Source organism: Syngnathus acus, chromosome 21, assembly GCF_901709675.1.
Source record: "Syngnathus acus chromosome 21, fSynAcu1.2, whole genome shotgun sequence".
Taxonomy (NCBI): Eukaryota; Metazoa; Chordata; class Actinopteri; order Syngnathiformes; family Syngnathidae; genus Syngnathus; species Syngnathus acus.
Window position 1 is genome coordinate 5,314,017 of NC_051105.1, and position 16,848 is coordinate 5,330,864.

The window sequence follows — 16,848 nt, forward strand, 5'->3', positions numbered from 1 at the left end:
GGAGGTTTTAATTGACTTTTTGTTACGTGAGTCTTTCCTTGGTGGATGTGAACAAGTGCATTATTTGCGCCGAGATTTCATCAAGGAGAGGCAAAGCTAATCAAGCAGATTTGAGTTAATCGTCTTCTCTGTTAATAAGCGCACCTCCGAGCGGGCTGCACATATGGCATGATGGATGTAGAAGGGATCGGCGTGAGAAAATGATGAGAAAAGAAGGCGGGGCATACACTTGATGGCCAAAGGGAGACATGGAAGTACAGCAGCCGTGAAATAAATGATGATAAATGCTGTTCTGTTACTACCTGAATAAATTTAGATCGAGGGAAAATGACTACATACTAAAGAACGTTGTGACTTATTTGCCATTTTCCACGGGCTATTACAAACAAGACTTTGAGAAGAAGCTACGTGGCATATACAGGACTGTGCTACCTTTTATTTAGTTCACTGCATATAAATAGAAAAAAGATAAATTAGAAAAATAAATAATTAAATAATTAAAATTAAAAAAATTAAAAAATAGAAAATGTCAATGTCAAAGTCTGTTTGATTGAAGAAGAGGTTAGCTCGGCGAGAACATGTCCTTGGCAGTGTGATGATTCACATTCTAGCTGACTTACTGCAATATTATTCATTAAATTCGATAGTTTTGCAACAACCCTCTGTTGTCTTCTGCCCACAATCTACTATTGGATAAAAACTGTTGTTTTCTTCATTTGGCGCTGTTTGTCAGTGTCTCGGTTTGACTGATGTGTTCAATTCTGAGTCTTTTTCAGTGTCCCGTGTTGTTGTTTTCAAGTAGGGGAAAAAAAAAAAGCTCTCCAAACGGAGATGAGTTGGTTGATTGGTTGTATCCAGCTCAGGTTGGGTCAAAATAAAGCCAAAAAAAAAGCAAATGACACAGGTGGAAATGGGCCCTCTCCTTGCGGTCTGAGCCGAAATCTCAGGAGATTAAATACTGATTGACACATGAATAGAACCATGCGGTGGCACTGTGTGTGTGTGTGTCACATGCCAGTGTGAGAGGGAGAGAGAGCGAGAGCGAGAGCGAGAGCGAGAGCGAGAGCGAGAGCGAGAGAGAGAGAGAGAGAAAAGAAAAGAAAAAAAATAAGCTCCCAGCCAGTGCAAGCGTGTGCGCACAGGGGCCAAAACATCCTCAGGTGGCACCCAGTTGATGGCTGGTGTGGGTGATACACTAGGCTAGGGTAACACACACACACCATGTAAGCAAATGATGACCTCCTTGACAAAAATACAACTAAATATTACATAATAATCCGCTTATGTAACAAAAATACATACATATGCACATGCACGGGAGACAAATGCAGGAAACAAGGTCACGTAATGCAGATGAACAGTCAAGCCCAGGTAAGGGTATGAAAAAACCTTTGATAATTTGCGATAACGATTACTATTTACTCACAAAAAATATATATAAATCATCCAACCACATGCGTTCACTTTGTTTGACACCATTGCACTCACCTCTGTTCCTTTATCGGGCATGCTGTCTGTTTTGTAACTCCATCTGAGGATGCTTATAGTGCCTTATTTGATTCACAGCAAAATGGGCCCATAAGGTAAGGACGATTAACTAAGACCTTGTCCTACATAAGCGCCATTATTTGTCATCGCTACGACCTCCTTATCAGCGGCAAACTCATTTGCGCTTTTTTTTGTCCACGTCTTCTATCTCTTCAATGCACACATGACATCTGCTATCTCTCACACGCACCATTAAACACACAAACACACATGGCACTATATATAGACAATCCTGTCCCACAGGAAGTCCCGTACGTGCCGTGTACGAGAATGTGACACACACACATCCACTTGTACTGCAATAAGGTCCTCCTTAATATGCACTTTGCTGCATCATTGATGAAATGTGTCATGTCACAGCAAGTCAAATACTTTATAAATACACGGAATGAAAATCAAAATAAAGTAAATAAAATGACTTTTTGAAGATGCATGATATTTGTAGTTAACCACTATAGGCAAAGAGCACTTCCATGAATATCAAAAATCTGAAAGTAAATGACGCCGACAGCAAAAAACTCCTCAACTCGCTTCACATAGACATGGCACGAAATGGGGTCAAAGTAAATACTATGCATGTATTGCAAGTAAGCAGTAAATAATCTTTTTTTTTTCCAGATAAGAACAGCTTCCTCCCAATAAATGATGTACAGCAGATGTAAATGTGTGAATGCCAAACCGTGAATATGCTTAAAAAGAATGAATCATTAACTTGGACGACAAGGTACAGGATCTTGAGAGTTGAGTCTTTTCACATAAACTAAACACGGATCACTTTACAGCACAGGTGTCAAACTCAAGGCCCGGGGGCCAGATATCATTTTATGTGGCCCGCGAAGACAAATTGTGCATCAAATTCGTGTCATTACTAGAATTGCAAATTGTCTTCACTTTTGATACAGTGTGGTGTAATTCAGTTTTTTTTATTTTGTTATTTTATTTTTTTATCATCCATCCAGTTTATATTGCGCTTGTCCTGAGGCATCCTAACCACTAGCCTACACTTTTTTTAATTACCTTAGCCATATTTTTCTGGCCAGTCTCTTGAAACCGCAATATGTTCCAAGATATCCAAGTATAGAGCCATATTTTGAAAACTCCAAATTGTGCTGCGACTTCAGAGATGCCATTGTATAAAGTAATAAACTGAGTTTGAATACACAGTGTCTATTACGGTCCTAACTGATCCTCCTCTGGTGGTTTTATTTGATTCCGCCCAGTCCCGGCATCAATCCACGATCATCTACGCTTCACGCCACACTTCACTTTTAAAGCTCTCTTTTCATTCCATGCCTCCTTCCATTATTCACATTGTAGACTTGCCTCTCCTCCTCCACCTCCTGCTGCGTGCCATTCCCAGCTGGATGTAGGACGCATGGCGGGCAGTAATGAGAGTGCACAGCATTGTCTGCAGGAGGCACACATTCACTAGCCACCATGAATCTCTGTAACCATGGAAATAAGTGACACAACAGCATCACCGTGCACAGATGTGGCACTCTCCATGTCTCACGATTCCATTTTTTGACGCCATCACCGGCACACTAACCCAGAGCGGTAACCTGAAAGATGCATTGCCACTGTATATATCCAGCTCACAGATAATCATTCTTATAAATAACATTTCACATTATTGAAATTGCAATTACAGTGGGACTTATGACCACTGATGGGACAAGTCAAAAGTGATAACTTTCCATGATGATAGTAGACATCAAATTTTCCCCAGCTACGTGTTGTTGTTGGGCCCTTTCCTAGCTGTCGCTGGTTGGTGAGGCCCCCAAGAGATGACGATAAAATTGTAAACAGACACTACGTTGGGATTTGGAGCACTCCCTAATTGGGCACCACACAAACAGACTTGTTGAAAATAGTCATATCAATTAATGCACAAAAAAACAGAGGATTGAGAAGTGTGAATGTCCATTTGTTATATGAAAAAACTCAAAAAACATATTTGTTTGAATTATACACATAAAAGGTTTCGATTATGTTATAAGCCATGTAGAAATTTCAATTAGAGGACATGTGCTGTATTTGTTATCAAATGATGCCAACCAACAATTCTGCTGTCCGCTTGCTTTGTCCAAACATGTCATAATCACTGTTTGTAATACATAAAATACGATTTACTGGTCTAGGCTAAATGTTACATGAAGCAAAAATGTGAAAGTAGAGCAGTGAAGTTGTTACTGCTAATGGTTTTTCATTCATTATTGCATGCAAATGTCAAACATTGGCTAATTGTTACTTGCATGAACACATTGAAGGAACCTTTGTTAATCCATCAACCATTTGGCAGGTTAATGTTTTTTTTATACATAATGTTTTGCTTATATTTGGGTGGTTGTACTCATTGTTTGTTCGCCCTTTTTGACGAAAGTACCGTATTTTCCGCACTATAAGGCGCACCTAAAAACCTCCAATTTTCTCAAAAGCCGACAGTGCGCCTTATAATCAGGTGCGCCTTATATATGGACCAATATTGAGCCACTAGGTTTTGTCCCTTCCATTCTCTCTCTCATTTGTGTAGGAAAGCTTCCATTTTTATATTTCTTTCCCTACCTCTTTGAGTTTGTTTTTGTATTCTACTTGTTGTTTATTTACATTAATTTTTTTTGACTTTTGTTGATTAATTTAGTTCAATACATTCTGCTCTCGCTCTATTATGTAAGACTATTTTGGGGTTGTTTGTGTTCTCTGAATTTTCTATAGTGGTGCAAAATGAACTGAAAACTGCGCATTGAAGCTGTGGCCTTGAGAAACTTGTAGGTGACGCTTTCAGCAGAGAACCTAGTATATCCTCATTGTTGGTTGAAGCAATTATAGAAGAAAGCGGAAAGGTTTGAAATGTCTATTCACCATTGGGATGAGTGATGTCACGATCTCAGTACGCATGTTCGCTCCAGGTTAAGTTTGACAGTAAACAAGCAACTTGGCGAATAACATGATGCTGCTCTTGCCTTCGACTTATCAACAGCACCGACATCTCGATTGAAAAAAAAAGGGGCTGTCAAAATGCTGCCCTTTAAGGTGCAAAAAAACAAGCAGCCATCAAGCGGCAACAGTCAAATAGCGCCGACATTTGCCAAAATGATGCAGCCATCAGTCACTGATATTTTCCTTTAATGAATGTCATGGCTAAAAGGCTGAAAACCTTCCACAACATTCCTGGCAGGGTCACCCATGGCAAACAGGTCGTATATTAGGGATTAGACAAAGTACGGCTAACATCCCCTTTCTGGTGAGTTATAATATCACAGCACATTTTCCCTTGCCCAAACGTGGGTCACCCTGCCCCCCCTCTGGAGCCAGTCCTGGGGGCGGAGCTCGTTGGCGAGCGCTTGGTGGCTGGGCTTACACCCTTGGGGGCCGAGCGCGACCTGGCCGACTGAGATTGCATTGCAAAATGTCAGATACATACTCGATCGAGCAGCTCGTACGAAAGGATTTGAGAAAAACTGGAACTGAGTCATTCATAAAAAGAAAATTGATACAGGTCTTAGATACAGGTCGCAACTCCTTAAATGGGGAGAAATTTTACTGTACTGATTTATAGTTAAGTCCACTTAATTATTTAATTTAACGGTGCAACATTCTTCATTTTTTGGTGTTCAATCTGCCTTTTGCGTTGGATTTTTATGAAATACTATGCAGTGAGATGTTTTTCTTTTTTCCTTCAAAATAATTGACACTTCTAAATGACTCGCATGAAAAAACACCAATTTATCATAATAGATGTGTGTGTTGGGGGGGTATTCCTAAATCAGGTTTTCAGATATGACCGGACACCTCGCTCATCAGCTGAAGATTAATAACCTATTAACGTATTGGCTCAAAACGAATATTAACACGTCCACCAGGGAGACACAGCATGCTAACGAGTTCAGGGATATGTCACCTTGGGCCGTCCATCTCTGGTTGCACAAACTCCCCATGTTATTTATTTTAATAGGATGTCTAGACAAAGACGTCCTAGAGCTAGAAACATGGGGAGAATGGATGAGATAGGAGAGAAAACATTAATCAATCAACGGACAAAAAACTGACAATACTAGCAATTTATGTAAAACAATATAATACAATACTATAAAACAGAACAAAAATGACAAAGCAATGAAGTGATGCCTTTAAAAGATAATGAAAACAAAAAAATGCAACAACAAAAAATAGACCAAGATTGATCATTTCAAAATGTTTTCCATCATTAATGTAATCTATACCTCAATTGAATTCATCTTTTCAAAATGGCAAGTTATTGAAAAGTAATTGAAATAATGCGATTGCACAAGTGTGCACACCCTCTTATAACTGGAATGTGGCTATGGTCGGAATAAATCAAATCGCATCCACATTTGTGTAAAATGAGAGCCAGCACACATCTGGTAGGTCCTCTGATTAACCCCAAATGAAGTTCTGATGTTTCAGTAGGCTTTTCCTGACTCTTTTTTTCTCAAGTAGAAGACTTTGCGCTAATACTGACTGGTATGTGAGGCTTTTCCAGCTGAAGAAAAGCAGCTAAAAAAAAATGATGCATGCTGCCAACACCATGCTTTATTGCGTTTTTACCAAGCATACCTTTTGAAATTGTGGCCAAAAGGTTCTGCTTTGTTTCAAAGTACCATTTAATTTTTTTCTCGTTCGGGACAAATCACAAAGATTCTATTGAAATGCCCAGTTTTTTTTTATTCAATACACAAGGCATAAAAGTTCCTTTCAATATAAAATCTCAGTGGGAGTGTTGTACAAATCCAACAACATTAGAAGCAAAAAATCTCATAAAACATCAGAAGCAATGATTGGATCAATTTTTTTTCCCATGATTTTAGTTGAATGGCCCTCGAAAGACTTTCAAGAGGGGAAAAAAAGTTACCCACCCCTAAGAAAAAACACTTTAGCCAGAGTAGCAGTGCCGTGATAACAAACAAAGATGGATGGGAAACGTAAGCTTTTTAAGACAGGCCGAGGCAGAGATAGAGAGCGGCGCTAAATAAATCGAGCGAGGCTGCAAAGAAGTGTGAGTGACATGTTTACGGTGGGTTGGAATAATGGAGACAGAGGGGGACAGAGCGGAAAGACATCTGGTGAACAAAGCAAACCACATCGTGCATCTAATATTCACTCATTATAACTTCATTATTCTTATTATTAAATCATATTTCTTGAATATTAACACACACCTGGCGGTTACATAATGTGTTGTTATAATAAGTACCGTAATTTTCGGACTATAAGTCGCGTTTTTTTTTCATAGTTTGGGTGGGGGGGCGACTTATACTCAGGAGCGATTTATATACATATATATGGGGTTTTTCACTTTTTTGGGCATTTTATGGCTGGTGCGACTTATACTCCGGTGCGACTTATAGTCCGAAAATTACGGTAGTGGCAATCTCTGGTCAATATACTGCATTGGAATATCACACAATTTGTTACTGTATGTTACGAACACAAAATTGAAATCACACTTTTTGTAGGAACACAATAACCTGCAGCCAGATAAATTCATTTGCCACAATTCCAGGTCACAGACAAACACACCATAAAAGTGAAGCCCAAAATGCACACAAAAGATTCTGCAGGAACAGCAGACTAACATCTATTAATCCAAAAATTCCAAATTTTTATCTCTATTATTCGTGTCTCTTTATTCAATTTAAGAGGTCCTGTCCTTGGTAATCTGATTTTAGTACACCACTGAAAGATTTTGTGATAAACTGCTTCGCCACCTTGCTTATCAGACAAAGGGGAGACATGTTTTCATGCTTCACGGAATTTAACTTTTGTTTCCACTTGCGTGACAAAGAAAGCAGCCAAGAAAAAATGACAAGACCGCAATACATGATTCACAACAGAAATAATTATCTTCACGTTCCACCGACATCACTTGCCACCTCCAACGAATGTGATTTTTTTTTTTTTTTTTTTTACACCAAATGAATAATGCATAAGAAAAAGAACACAGCACATAATTCAAACCACAAAAAGAACACCGCACAAATTACCTTCACCTTTCGGGTTTATTGACTGCACACGACGATAATGTTGCTTTACCATAAACAGGCGAGCAAGTGAGCTAATTGCTACACACTAGCAAAATGTTTTGAGACTATGCACTGTACAAGTGACCTTCCTAACCCTGCATGTGGCCACCGTTTGACTTCATGCTAATTAGCCTCGCATGTTCCCATGAGCACAGCGGGATGCTTTGCATGGAAGGCATCCATCCTGTGGTTATAAGACGAACACACAGTCTGCAAATAAAAATGACATGTCACCAATAATCCAGTCAGGGGTCGTCAGATAATCTGGGCGATACTCGGACAGGCTATCAATAAAGTGCTTACGAGTCCCCTGTGTCAAAGTGCAAGAGGTGAAATCTTGCTTGAGCCTTAGTGAGACCAACATAGCAAGAGAGTCTACTAATAGAAAAGGATTAATGACAAAACCCATTACACTTCTCTTCGTCTTCTTGACAACGGTCGCTTTGGAAACCATTTAGTTGGTAGAAAGTAATAGAAATCCACTGAGTCCATTCCAGGCAAGCATTGAAGCCTCCCAGAAGATAAGCATGGAGGCACACGAGGTTCTAACGACAATTGGAACGCAAAATGTCGTTAAGGACAAAATCCTTAAATATGAATGTAGCTTGAATTCTGAACAAGAAATTCATTTATAACACACATCATCTATCTGCTGATAAAAAGAGAGGCATATACCATATATATATAAGAGAGCCATATATAAGGCACACTGGCCTATAAGGCGCACTGTCGGCTTTTGAGAAAATTTTAGGTTTTTAGGTGCGCCTTTTAGGGCGGAAAATACGGTACTTCTCAAAAGTGTTCCTTTGGCATTAGAGGATGCCGCACCCGACAGCAAAGCGTCATTTAGACGGACAGTCACTATTAGAGGAAATATAGGAACCCAAAATGTGTGTGGTTGCTGCTTAGAAAACAAATCCAGAAACTAACCTGGGTCTGCAGTTAATGCATACTAGCAAGACTAACTATAAAAGATTTTTAAAGTGCCCCGCCCCCCTATATTATGTATATTTACGTTGGCACTACAGCCAACAGTCAGAAGCAGAAAAAACGACAACATAACTTGAAGGTGTGGTACAAAACAAGTTGGGTTGTTTTCTTAACTGGACCAACAGGACTGTCATTAATTGCAGACAAAGTTCGCTGTCATCAAACACGCTCTTCCGCAGAAACATAAATGATGTCACAAAAGAGTCAATGAACTTGAAGTCAAATAAAAGCCATTCATGTCGTACTAATCGGAGAAATGGAACCATCATGCATGACATCACTGTATTTTATGAGTGCATTTATGAGGAGAGAAGACAAAAATACATTGTACAAAGTATATGAAAGAAGGCAAAATGTAAGGTCAATATGTTCCAATCCAAACAAGTAGTAACTTTTTTTTTTTTTTAAATCATTTCAATTAGTCGGGTGAGACAGCGTACTCGGACTCACTACAGCAAAAGCCGGTTACATCATCTGCGTGCGTGCGTGTGTGCGTGCGTGCGTGTGTGCTTTGAGACTTGCCCTCCGGGCTAAAGCTGGAAACGACAAAACAAGCAGACATGCAGTCTCTAGAGTTTCCCTTGATCTATCCAACCCGAGTTTAATGCGACCCACAGCTGACACACACACAGTTGACACACACACTTAACACACACATGTGCCTGTTTGTTGTCCACTCGTAAAGTGTGTTGGAGATGGTGGTGGCAGCAAGGACACCATGAGATGTGTTTACACAAACAAAGTGGGCAGGACAGGAAGTGATATGCAGATAAACAGCTTGTTGTTTCTCAGCTGTCCTTGCCGGACTCCAACCTCAACTTTTTTTTTTTTCCAAATCCTCTTTTATGCTTTGGTGTTTTAATTCCACATTGCGAGCGAGGGAGGAGTGAAGGTCAACTTTATAAACCCAACATAATTCGCATTAATGTCCTAATAGAAGAGAGAAAGACTCCCAGCCTCAGTTTCCTGCAAACATGATTAAAAATCATCTGCTTGCATAGCAAAAATGCCATCATATTAAGGCATAGACAAAAATGTTCTGGTTGGAAGATGATCAACAAGTGCCCACTTCGCGGTGGAGAAGGTCTGCTTGCAATCTCTTATAAGCATACTCCAAAAAGTCCGTTTCTGCTTCCACTATGTCAAAGAAAATCTGCATCTCTCTCATCAAATTTAAAGGGAATAAGAGGCTTCGCTTCCATGGGCCATGAAGCTAGTCAACTGTGTTCACGCCCACAATGGCGCAGTGTCAAATAAACAGATTAAAACAAGCACTAACTAGAGAACTAGGTGATCGAAACAGTAAAGACAAGTGCCAAGAAATGTTTCCAATACTTATAATTGTACTTGAAGCGTGATAATCAATGAATGACATTAAAACTAATATATTTACAATCGCGCTCATAGGGTTGTAAAATGTCATCATGTTAAATTTGCATGAAGCGAACCAGTTCGGGATGTGATGAGGGTGCATGCAGGTGTGCTGTGATTATGTCAAATGATGTCCTCATAGATCACAGAAGATGCTTTGTCCCAAACAATCAGCAGCTGTCATGAGATGATGTGACCGCACCAGCAGCGGCATGACACCACCTCACAGTGGACTCTCAGTGGCCAGCATTGCTTTGCATACACACACACACATACACACACACAGGGGTAAACAAATGATTGTTCTCTGCTTGGCACTGCGGGAGAGGATATGAGAGTTTGACTGGACACAACAAAGTGAGAAAAAGGAAATAAGGCACTGTAGACGTTTAAAAGAAAATCTGAATTTGGAACAAAAAAATAAAACAGGCAAGCCGTGTTTTAAATGGAGAAGCAGCCATGCTGAGAAAATGAAAGAAAGGAATTCAGCAACTCAAATAAACTCCTTCTGTGTACTTCACATGCAATTCCAACTCTGATCGCATGTATTCACTTGTTGCTTGGAGGTTCTATTTTAATGATTGATTTTGTGGAAAATGAGGCAAAATGACGGACATTTAGACTACAAATGAAATAAGCTTTGTAAACGTCACAGGCAATTTAGAGCCAATAATAAAGTCAAAATATCTGCTTTAAAGACATTTTCTGTTAAGATTTCTAAAAAAAATCCAGAAAAAATACAAAACATCCTGGACGTGTTTTCACAAATATAAAGGACAGCATGCCCGCTATGTTTTGACATAGACAATTTGGTTTTCAAATTAATTTTGCAAATATTAAAGGGAATTTTGTTTTCAATGAGTCGAAATTTACCAAAGACAATTTAGACTTCTGGTAATTTAACATATAGCATATTATGGGGGATATCATTTTTGGTAAAAACCTCCGATTTTTACATTCAAGAAAAAAAAGTCTGCTGATGGTGATGATGTGCAGTGTTGTCTCCTACTCTACTACCTGAGTCATATCAGAGAGATTCCAAATGTTCCTCCACTCTTTTCATGTTTTTTCCCATAATTGTCACGCGCCTGCAAGCCCACGCCACATCTTGCCAGATGGCTTCACGATGCATGATGCTTCGATGATCATAACGCCTCCACCCGCCAAAAACCCGCGTCGGCATGATGTCATCCATGTCACACTGCCCTCCTTCCACTTGCATGAGCTGGTGACATTTGAACACACACTCGTTCCTCGGGATCCTCAAGTGACTCAACAACAACAAAATGATTGGATTACTATTAGGGCTTTTTAGTTCAGCCTGGAGCTTATATTTGTCTTAATCAACACACCACTGCACGATCACCAGAATCACAGTATTGTGCCCTAATTCTTGTTAATCCCACGCTATCAGTAGTCATCACCATATTTGCAGGCTGGCCGTTTATACGCAAACGCGGCGAGCTAATTGAATGATGCTTCGCTGCCTCGCGTTGATATCGCAGCCTGAAGCTGAGGTGTTTAATCTGATTGAAATTAATTAATATTCCAGTTCCATTTATATGAGGCGATAATGCGGAATTGCCATCGTACCAAACACAACTGTCTTTCACATAGTACTGTTTTTTTGTTTTTTTTAATAGCATTGCTCAGTGAATTTTTATCAAAACAGTTTAGTCTTTACTGAAACTAACATTTGTTTTGGTGAAACTCAAGCAACAGTCTTTTGCCGCATCAGAATTCTCCCGTCCATTTTGTATGATGGAGATTGGAGCTTTCGATGGAAACGTTGAGAAGTTTCTAGCAGTGTTGGCCATGTGACACAGACAGAAACAGCATGAACTCGAACACTAGAAGGTGTTCATAATTCATCTGAGTTGCGTAAGATCATAATAGTGTTAGAACATTCAGGAGAGTCTGAGTCAGAGTTGAGAAGGTTAGAGCACTTTTGCCTGAAAAAAAACATTGCAAACATTGTCGGAAAAAATTACGAGATTTCTTCATAATATTCCGTTCTTCTTTTCCTTGCCAACAATGACATTCAAGGGGAATGAGGATGTCATAACCACTTCAGACAAACTTTATTCGAAGCCGCTTGCTGAGAGGCATTTAAGTAGCACGAATAACAAAACAAGACTCCGCTGCAGATTAAACATAACCAGAACAAGCTGTTAAAGTTCATGATGATAATGATAATTGGGAATGCTACTCGCCGCCGTGTTCTTTTGCTCAATGCGCAATCACCATATCCATGCAACTTAACGAGATTGTCTTTAATTTCCTGTGTTTATGTTCTAAAAACTGAACAAACACGTGTGTGTGCGTGCATGTGTAGGCATCTCAGACGCACGGGTTGTCAAAGTAATGCGAAACCAGCCAAGAAGAGATTTTCCCTGAATTGCAACCAGTCCTCCTCAACAAATTTCCTTTAAAGGGCAACTACACTTGTTGTAAGAACATCTGAGTCGATGTGTCTTCTAAAAAGACATTTTAAAACTGATGGGCTAAAAATAACCCAATATGTTGGACCGAACCAGCCAGTGATAAATGTAGACCACTTCTGGGTGTGTCCCTGCATGTTGGGTTGGGATTGTAGAGCCCAAAATGGGTTAAATGAGATTTTGCAACGGTGATGTAAAATATAAATCATTATAAATATTAAATTAATGAATCCCACGGTTGATTTTATTTGGTCTGACCACCATCATAAGTTCACACTGACAACAGGGAAACCATTTTCTAGATATCACTCATAATATATATATAAATTAATATACATTTGTAAACTATATATAATGAAAATAGGTATTAAATTACTAAACCAAACAACAAATATTGTCAATTGTTTTATTCCTCTGCAAATTAGGCGAGAATAAACTACCAGCCCTGGTTGCACCATTTCCAGACATTGCAATGGAGCTCTTCCAAGAACCTTGTCACCGGTTCATGACTCCTCCCTGGGGTGGGACATGCATCTTTCCAGCTTCCTCAACTGGTTTCCCTCCAAAGCAGAGGCACAAAGCACACCGTGTGCCAGCTGCATGTGATCTACCGTCTACAGTGAGACCGCAAAAATGGCCATAATGTCATTTTTGTTTTGGGAAATATTTCTTTATAATTTGTAGTCTGTAGTCTAGCAATGCATTTTTCACAGTGCAGAATGAATTCTCACAGATTTCTGTGCAGGCACCACCATGGATGTACAGTGCAAATTAAAAATTCAGATTAATTTACATTTAATATCCAATGAATATAAAATAAATCAAGGAAAAAAATGATAAAAAGAAACAGTGTGGTTTTGCTATCAATCCATCCATTTTCTGAATCGCTTCCCCCCACGAGGGCGTGCTGGAGCCTACCCCAGCTGACACCAGGCAGTAGGCGGGAGACACCATAAACCGGTTGCCAGCCAATCACAGGGCACACATAGACGAACAACCATTCACGCGCACAATCACACTTGGAATGTGGGAGGAAAATCGAGTGCCCGGAGGAAACCCACGCAGGCACGGGGAGAACATGCAAACTCCACACAGGAAGAATCGAACACATGCGGCGCTGTGGTTTCACCATTCCCTGTTTAATCATAAAAGTCCAGTTTATTCCTGTAAAATCATGTTTTTGTGTTACTTCCCATAAATGTCCAACCATAAAGTTTCCACCTTGAACGTTTTTTTAATTTATTTATCTTACATTTAAATAGTCTCAATCTGAAATTATAAATAGCAAAGAGAAAACTTATTTCATCTGATTTATGTAAAAAATAAATTCAAAGTGACAAAAGAAACAAGCTTATCACCTAAATCAAGCTTTAAAAAGTCAATAAAATAAAAAAAATAAGTCTGGGAATGGGACTAGGTCAACTTCTCCTACTGACAGTGATGTGACGCAGTCACACCACTCAGTGGGTCCCGATGGGACAACGTTGTCACAGATGACCGAACCCATCACTGACATGGCGCCTGTCATCCACCACCTCCTGTCAGCAGAGCGGAGACAGAGCGATCTGTTCATCTGGTTCTTGCAGATGGACAGGCCGCTATCAGCGACCATTAGCGGTAAATATGGAGACCAATGTTTGCTTTTCTCGTGCAATGAGCCGAGAGTAAAACCTGGAGTAAAAGGAGTCATAAACTGATTTCTTTATCAATTTAACATTATTACCAATGGTGTGGAATAGTTGTGAAGCGTCATTACAACAACTCAAGAAGCTAGCAACCAGCAGAGGGCACAGTCAGTTCAGGCTCAGATAATTTGTATCCTCAACATTTCCTGCAGCAATTTTCACACTGCCTTTTTTCACAAGGCCTTTCGGTATAGATGGGACCATCACAGAATAGATACCTGGCGATTTCCCAACTTTAGAGCAGTCTAGCAAGCCAAAGTACCAAGACCGACCTGTAGGAGGCAGTACGTAATTCGGGAGTAGTGGTAGTAGCACTACAAGAAAATACAAAAAGCTGGGATGTTTTTTTTTTTTAGCTTGTCTTGGTATTTCATGACCTCAAGATAAAGCACACTTGGGTTCTGCAGCAAGACAATGATCCAAAACACACAACTTCAGAATGTCTTAAATAAAGGTTTTGGAGTGGCTTTTACGTCTCACTATCAAACTGTGATGACTCAATATCAAAAAGTAAAACTTAAATCAAGTTCCCTGCAATTAGTTGGCAACCCTTCCAAGGTGTAAGCCGCTACTTGCCTAAATTCAACCGAGAAAATGATGCATGAGGAACATAAGCAAGTTTCTTCAAATGGCAAGCCATTCATTCATCTGGAGCCACTTGTGGTGACATGTATATCTCTGTGTCCTGCTTCGAGTGGTGCTACGTGAGCCCAAGCACACACTTTCTGACAAATGAGGCCGAGACATCAAATGTAATGATGGCCAAACATGATCCTTGTGCTCACTTCTTCGCCCTGCTTTTTACTCACCTGCAACCCGAGCACAGGTGAGTATGGAAAAGCATGAGGTCACCTGTACAGGGGTGAGAGCTTTGGAACATAACCGTAACCAGAGGTGGCCCGATAAGAGCATTTGATAACATGCGTAAAACATAGAAAGCATCAAAGGCACACATTGTAAAAATCAAACATGTCATAAACGATTGAGCTGTGCTCGCAAAATGGCGGTGTATGAGGAAAAAAACTTCTATTAAAAGGAAACTTTAAATAGAAAATTCTACTTCATCAAAAATGGATACATCTTTTTGGACAACCCTCTATTTTCCTCTCTTTGTTACATTATTACAGTAACTTAAACAGTAGTTGAAGGAATTATTATTCTTGACTTTGGATTTCTGTTATCCATCAATTTGTTGTGTACTGTGTATTTAATAATGTTTAATAATATGAGCAGATAATAAAATGTTTGTGGTTTTACAGTAAAAATGCCCCTCTAAGGTCAAATGTAACTACAATGTGGTCCGCAACAAAAAAATAGATAACACACCTTGACTCTTTGTATCTTTTTTCTGTCCTTATAAAACATATACAAGTTGGAATTATGTTTTTTCTGTATGTTGTGTCTTTGCCAGTCACTGTCCAATAATATATTTCCGCTTTTTTGTTTCATTTGAGATGTTTCCCAAACACTGAAAATAGTATCCGTGATATAACTGGACATATAAGTTTATTAGGTGTTCTCGCTCAGTGCCTGTCACTGTACAATAAATCTTATATCACCACGTTTTGGGCGTTTTGGGGCTTACATTGTTTTGGAGGTGGCCCTACTTGCAAACCCAGGGGGTTACCATGTTATCATTATCACTGAGCAATAAATAACTTTACTAGTGGTAGTATAAATGTCCCCCAACATGGTGGTATTATGTGCTTTTCATAAGACTGCAAAAGTATGTTTTAGCTTAGCACTTGTCACTGTCCATTTAAATGCATGTATTTGGCATTTTGGGGTCAGTCTTCAAAAAAGAATATTTCCAGATTATTTTACAATTTTATTTATTTCAAAATGAAGATTTTTTGGGGGGGGTTCTAAAAACAATTGCAAAGCCTGAAGATATTTCTTTAAGACGTTTTTATGTATTTACTTACTATCAAAAATGACAGCACGATATTAAAATAGGTCAGAAGTAGCTCCTATGATTTTCTTACCTTTATGATGCTGCTACGACGCGGTGCTGCCCTCACGGACTCCAGCAGCATGGTCTCCGGCTCCTGACCGCCCCCGCCGGGCAAAACGACACCGCTCCGCCGACCGCGGGACACTCGAGCCGGTATAAAGTCAGGAGCTCCATCGCTGCACAGTGCATCGCGCTCGGACATGTTGAGGCGGCTCGAGTTGGTGATTTGAAAAAGGAAATGATTCAACCTAGGGAAAGTTTAGCTCGGCTGTGTTTGAATGCCATTTAAATGTTAAAATAAAGAAAAATGATCGAGCGTGCATGCGCGCGTGGTCTTGAATCACGACCGCATTCAGGAACTGGCTTCACTGTTTGGGTCCGTGAACGCAACCAGCCGTGTCTATGTTTGGTTCTTTTGGAACAAAACCAGACTGGTGCGCTCCCCCGAGTGACGCGCAACAAGTCCTCCCAGGGCTTTATCGTGGGGAGGAGGGGGTCCGCGAGTGTGCGTCAAAACCCGCCCACGTCGGTCACGGTGCACTTGCAAGTGGACCCAATCCAAATGAGTTCCGAACCCCGCACTTGGCTCGGTGGCGTCCTCTCCGATGTCAAAGTGCACGAAGGAAGCCAAGTTGAAAGAAGTAGGGGGAGAAAAAGCAGCGATTATGTCTCTTCTGTGCGCATGACCGAGATTCTTCCAAATAAAAAAAAAAGGTGCTGCTGGTACCAATTGGGTTGCACTGTTCACGGCACCCGCGAGCGACTTTTGACGGCAAAAACGAGCAACAATTGACATGCACCCGCCTCTCCGCTTC

The 16,848-nt window shown here is 40.1% G+C and overlaps 1 protein-coding gene across 1 annotated transcript in view; it reads right to left on the reverse strand.

The window, feature by feature from the left end:
* The window catches only part of plcl1 (phospholipase C like 1), a 35,142-nt gene extending 18,294 nt beyond the window's left edge, over positions 1-16,848 (reverse strand). Inside the window, exon 1 of the mRNA XM_037239529.1 lies at positions 16,065-16,848. Within this exon, the coding sequence (XP_037095424.1) occupies positions 16,065-16,235 (171 nt within the window). The 5' untranslated portion in view covers positions 16,236-16,848. The remainder of the gene's footprint in view (positions 1-16,064) is intronic.